Source organism: Tuber melanosporum (assembly GCF_000151645.1).
Source record: "Tuber melanosporum whole genome shotgun sequence assembly, scaffold_166, strain Mel28".
NCBI classification, from domain to species: domain Eukaryota; kingdom Fungi; phylum Ascomycota; class Pezizomycetes; order Pezizales; family Tuberaceae; genus Tuber; species Tuber melanosporum.
Genome location: NW_003298826.1, coordinates 234,228 through 240,252, shown reverse-complemented (window position 1 = coordinate 240,252; position 6,025 = coordinate 234,228). Strand labels below are relative to the sequence as shown.

Here is a 6,025-nt window from a genome sequence, read left to right as displayed (position 1 = left end):
TTCACCGTCCCAGCAAACAAATAGCTGCCCCCCGCCATAAACTTCAAGCAGTTTCCTAACACCTCCACCCCCCCAACAACTCAAACCCAGATGTGTAACCTCCAACTATATGCTAACTCAGCTATCATAGTTTTGTAGTTCCTCAACCCACGACACTCCAGCTTCCGGGCACTAACCATTAGAAGGTGGTCAGGACATTGCCTCCTCTCCACACCCCTCCCGTACCACCTCGCCCAATCCTACACCCCAATGATTTCCTCGTATTTGCCCCCATAACGAGCGAAACCAATCTACCCTCTTATCTCGTTCCGTCCAAACACACAATTCGTAACACCAACAGGACCAGATACGAAATTTCCATGCACCTCCACCCCCATTCCGCAAAGATCCGCACCGAACCCCTCACTCCCCCGCCCCAGATCTACAGACCCACCACCACTCTCCTCCCCTCCCCTCTGGCAGCCACGACCAGGCAACTACGGTACATCAGCCGAGACCACGATCTGCCGGTGAATTGACACCACGTGGTATCATGTGGGACCCCCAACCTGCTAGAGACAATCCACGCTTCCCTTCCCTTCCCTTCCCTTCCCCGCAATCCCATTCAGCGAGTACGGTAGTTCCGGGACTTTCTGTATGGGTGGCATGCCTCGCCCACAAAGTCTAGAGATCATGTACCCCTACGCCTGAATCATATCATAATCTTATTTGGTTTGCCGGGTGGGGGTGGCGACACCCCGCCCGGCTCCCGGCTCATGAGCATGTCGTTTGTGATCAAAAGTTCCTCGCGGAGTCCCAGTGTTTGGGGTCGGTTTGGTAGGGCATGTTTTAGCTGGAATGTTCAGGTGGTATCTGGATATCGGGGTGTTTGGCGAATACACCCGGGTGATTTGGAATCGCAGACTTGGTTATAATATTATGATACTTGTTTTGCACAGTACTAGTATCATGAGTCTCAGCATCGCAACAAAGAGAGGGTCAACGAACAGGCCGAAACAATATCCCCGTTTGACAAGACATACACTTTCAGTGTATTATTCGCTGATCCCCCCCCCCCTCCTCCTATTTTACTACCCTCCAAAAAAAAAAACCCCCCATACTATCTACATCACCCGATAATGTCACCCCCCCTCCCCATACTCACAACCCAGCACTTACGCCTTACCTCCCGCTCGCTAGGAGCAGAGCCTAACGGACGGCCCGCCAAAAAAAAGGCGACAAACCAGCACCAAGAAGGGCGGAACTCGAAGGAAGAAAATATTCAAAACACTCCCCTGAATCACCAGAAACAACTACAGGACCAAATAAAGAACGCTCGAGGTCTGTAGTAGTGGTGCGCACTCTACACGCTGAAGGTTTTTCCAAAAGGACAATACTAGCAGCAGGCAGACCGAGTATTCAAATTCCTGGAGTCCAACTGGTAAAAAGTCCCAGAAGTACGCTGTACTTCTACAGATTTCTCTAGAGCTTTTTGGAGATTTCCGGAGAAGATCCTCCTGACACCCTTTTCCTCTACCAACCACGGGAGTAGTTAGTGTACGCAGGACACAGAACACAACCTACCGTTCACAAATTGTTTAAAAGTGACTGTGAACAAATCATCGTAACCCCCATTATTACCTTTCTCCGTCCGTGACCCAAAGTTCCAAGTGAATCCTTTCTTATTCCACCATCTGTGATTACTACTGCTGCGTGATTCATCTTCCTTCCTTCCGCCTTTATCCACAACTGTTAGTTATCACTTTTGCGCATTCGCCGATAGACACTGAGAAACAAGGGGTGCTTTCCTAACCACCAGTAGCGAAGCTTCCGCAGCCTGCACCTATCCCGCCAGCGAACCGCAAGGGACGGGATAGGGAGAACGAATCAAGTCTAGCTATGATACTCACCGCACAGCGAGGCCACCAGAACTCCCATTGTGTTCTGCACGGTAGTGAAATGGCAGTTATGGCGGTCAAGAAGATCTGATCGGACTTGCTGCGCTCCCTTCTTTCCTTCTTCCACCCTACCCCCCCCCCCCTACTTGCAGTCTATCTATCATAGCAACAATGAAGCATATGATATTCATACCTGGGAAGGCCGGGCGGAAGGGGGCGGAAGAAAGGAAAGGCCGGAAGAGCGAAAACGGAGTCAACAAGTATCGTACCTGACTTGAATGGATCTGCAAAAGAAAGCTTCCTACAGGTCCCCCCACACTACCCGGAGGTGGGTTTTTGGGCGCTATAGGTGAAGAACTAGCTAAAAATGGAGCAAATTGTCACCAGCCCCTGTGAGATCTCAAGGAGCCCACACTAGTTCATGCCTTGGTATATCTCTGGGTCCCATAAGTCGAGGAGGGTACATAATGCGAGGAGTAATTTCATTTGCCATGTTTATTGGATATAATGTTTAGAGGAAAACATAAGCCCAAGCGCGAGACTCCGTACAATAAACAAGACCCCATTTCCATCATCATACCAGAATCATAAAAAACATCATCGCCATAAATATGATAACATAGCGCTCGACATTCAACACCAGACACAAGAACCGAGTGAGACTCCATGCACCAAGCCACATCCCTGTAAAAACACCACAACCCACTTGCCCAGCCGCCACGTTGCAGGAAACGAATCACTCGAAAACAGTGGAGAAAAGGACAAGTGCCGCCATCGTGGAGGAGAAAGAAAAGAAAGTGAAGACATACTGCAGGACACGCCCAAGCCAAAAGGTTTCTTACCCGACCCAGCACACCCTCCTGGAACTCTTCTTTACAATCCCAACCTCATCAAGACAACTCTCAAAGAAAGTCTTCGTAACCTCATCCATATGCACAACCCCCCACCCTCCGTTCACTCCCGCCTCTTCCCCTGTCACCGCCTCCTGCGGGGCAATCTCTTCCAACTTGCGGGCGAGATCTTGGGAGCGCAAGGCGCTAGCCCCGTCAAGACTACTACCGTGACCGTGACGTTTGCTACTACTCTTACTATTCTTTTTCTTATACGCGGCGGGGATTTCCTCGCCGAATCCAAAATCGACGATCTCGTGATCATTAAGTATAGCAGAATCGTAGCCGGACGTACCCCAGAGTTCTAATTGGCTCCTGAACGCGCGGTTCGGGTGCACGAGCGGACGCTTGGATTTGACAAAGGCGTGAGCGAGGGCGAGAGGGATATTTTGCTTTTTCATGACTAAGAAACACGAGTTAGTTCCTGTTAGGAGGGGTCGATGGGGAAGGGAGTAGGGCGAGAGGGTATACGGTACCATAAGCAACAACAACACCCCCGCTCCGGGACTTGCCCAAGTAACAGTGCACAAGGATGTTGTTCCCTTCCTCGCGCAGGGCCTCGGCCATAAAGTCCAGGCATATGTCGATGACGGCGAGGATATTCTGCGTCGGGACGTCGAGGATTGGAATGTGCCGATGGATTACACCCGCTTCCTCAGGAATTTTTGGAAGGGAGTGGGTTAGGGATAGGACGTGTGTTATGCCACACGTTTTGAGGATATCTAGCGATTCTGCGGCTACAAGGCTAGAGACATGGCGTTAGCGTGGGACAATCATGAAGGGTACTGGGGGGAGGTCTGTCTTGCTCGCGAGGGGTTGCGATAAGGCTTACTTTCCGAGGAATAGACCCGGGAGAACCTCGTCCACGTTGTTGGGTATCGGATTCATGGATCGGAGGTTGGTTGGCTGGTCGGCTGGTTATACTTGGTTGTTATGACGGTATAGAGGAGGTGAAGCGGCGTACAGGAGTACACGAGTTCAATGCGGCGTAGATAAGAAGCTGAGGGTACCGGCAGTTCAGAATGTGTCTGAAGATGGAAGGCGACGATGGTGTTGGTAATGATGGCAAAGAGTGCTGCCCGGGGACTTTGCTCATTCACTTCAACTTCAGCTCTGGTATGCCCTAGTTTATCTGAGGGGGGTCGATTAGGATTCCCGAAACGGAACTGACCGCCAGTGCCTAAAATAGCTTCCGCAGAGCCTCAACCCTCGACCCGGAAAACTCTCCCCTCCTTGCTCGTTAAAGTTTGAGTGACTCAAAAAGTATCATAGTATGATCGGATCCGTAGAATGATATGATACCGGTACGCCGAAGGAAAGAGCAATAGTATGAAAATTATTAGAAAAATAAAATATTCACCGACCCAACTCTTTTCTTTTCTCTTCTTTTCTTTTTCTTGCCGATAGGATTTTACCCCGCGACGTTGCGGCGGAAACCCATTTTTTACTCTGTCGCTATCGTCGATCCCAAGCTGAGGTTACTCCTGGAGATCTAGAATATCGGTTCCTAGGCGAGACTGTGTTTGCATCAGGAATGCGCATGCGAAGAATTCTAATCCACGATACCAACCTGTGTGTCGACGGTATCGCCCCTTACAGTAGACACCGGTACCGCACTTCTCTCCCCTTCAATAATTCCCTATTCCCATTCCCACTCCCATATCCACCTCCCAGCCGGTAGTAAATAGCCTTCCTCACACCACAGTACCGTGCATTAACACATAACGCACCGGTACTCGAGGAACCCTTAATTGAACCCTTCTCTCATCCCTTGCAGCAGAAACGAACTCACCACCACGAGACAAGGACCCTCCTTCCTTCCCCCCCCCATCGGGAAGTCCAAAACGACGTTCTGCGAACCTAATTCAACTACCGTACCAGTAATGCCGTGCCCGGGCACAGGTGTCAGCCACCGTTATTATGATACCTGTGCGAGTACTCGAGTACTCGAGTAGGTAGGTACGGTACTTGCACGGTACCGGGTTACCACAACTTCTAACTCCCACCCACCCTGCTCGACAGCATGCACACGCTCATGCACACGCGCACGCGGGGAAATCCCCCCAATTCATGCTTTGTCACTCGAATATACTTGCCCCATCAGACGTAGCGGCATGTATAGCACCGTACAGAGTTGGCGAGAGTATCCTGCGGTCAGTATCGCAGTCTCCGATGATGACGATGATGGACCGGGTATGGTTTATTCGTTGGGATGGTTCGGATGTTTTTTTTATACACTTCATCGGTTGGTCGGTCGGTTCGTGAAGAGCGGGGAGGGGGGGGATGAGGGGATGTGGAGATGTGGAGAGTTAGAAGTGGACTGACATCATCCGGCGTCCAGTTGTAGTACAAAAGGACTGGACCAACAAGACTAAACAGGACTAAACACGACCACAGTGGAGCACGGGCACAATGCCGCCATGGTAATTGAGCGCTAGAACCAGCTTTGTGCTACAAGACCGTGCAAGTATCGAGGCTTCTTTGGAGGGGAAAAAAAAAATCCCATCCCAATACCATCTCACAGTACCACGTCCCTTTCGCGCAAGCGTTCTCATATCCCGAACAAAACCCCAAATGGTCATTTTCTGACAAACCGACGGACGGGCAACCAATGAAAAAAGAAAATACGGCCATGAACACACCATGTTACCATAGCATTCGAAGTGCATTTCCTACTTCATTTTTGCTTTTTCTCTACACCCACCGCCCGCATGGGAAAAGGTTTCAAAGCATCAAGTCAGCCATAGCAATGCGATCGATCAAATTTCCAGCAAAGTAATGGCAGGAAAGTAAGTTCATGTCTCGTAGAAGAGGTAAGTGATCTTCAGCCTTACTGGGGCTCTTTAAGGGAGTCATCTGCAGGGCTGGGGGATGAAAGAGAGGAGGAAGAAGAAAATAAGAAAGAGAGAAGGAAGGAGGGGGGGGTGTGACCACAAGCCACTAAGTAGCAGATTACGAGTTCGAATACCGTAGGATAGTCATATGTCGAATTTCATGGAAATAGTTTTAAGGGAAAGGAATGAATGGGGGAGGCGTATCGTAGTAGTGGTAAATTAGTAGGGAGCTTTTTTTGGTATGACATGATACTCGAGTACGGTACTGTACTAGTTCTACCTCCTATGATACTCTGGTACTGTACAAGTACTCGTACTCCCTGTGCACATCCCTACCCACCTCATCTCCTAATAAACACGACCACAAGCTAGTTCTACTTGTAGTAAATCCGGAAGAACATACCGACCAACATATCACATCGCA

General features: G+C 49.9%; 1 protein-coding gene; it reads right to left on the bottom strand.

Annotated features, from left to right (window-relative positions):
* Nucleotides 1-2,349: 2,349 nt before the first annotated feature.
* GSTUM_00003293001 (uncharacterized protein) lies at nucleotides 2,350-4,276 on the bottom strand. XM_002836915.2 has 3 exons: nucleotides 3,600-4,276; nucleotides 3,244-3,512; nucleotides 2,350-3,170 (listed from the first exon to the last, which is right to left on the bottom strand). Exons 1-3 carry the CDS (start codon nucleotides 3,653-3,655, stop codon nucleotides 2,716-2,718), a joined length of 780 nt encoding a protein of 259 aa, XP_002836961.1. The 5' UTR covers nucleotides 3,656-4,276; the 3' UTR covers nucleotides 2,350-2,715.
* Nucleotides 4,277-6,025: the final 1,749 nt, after the last annotated feature.

Bases quoted from the DNA above. Each gene is read 5' to 3' on its own strand.
- GSTUM_00003293001 (XM_002836915.2), bottom strand. From the start codon at position 3,655: ATGAATCCGATACCCAACAACGTGGACGAGGTTCTCCCGGGTCTATTC. The intron at 3,513-3,599 runs GTAAGCCTTATC...CCATGTCTCTAG, and splicing joins CCGGGTCTATTCCTCGGAAA to CCTTGTAGCCGCAGAATCGC. The intron at 3,171-3,243 runs GTACCGTATACC...CGTGTTTCTTAG, and splicing joins GGGTGTTGTTGTTGCTTATG to TCATGAAAAAGCAAAATATC.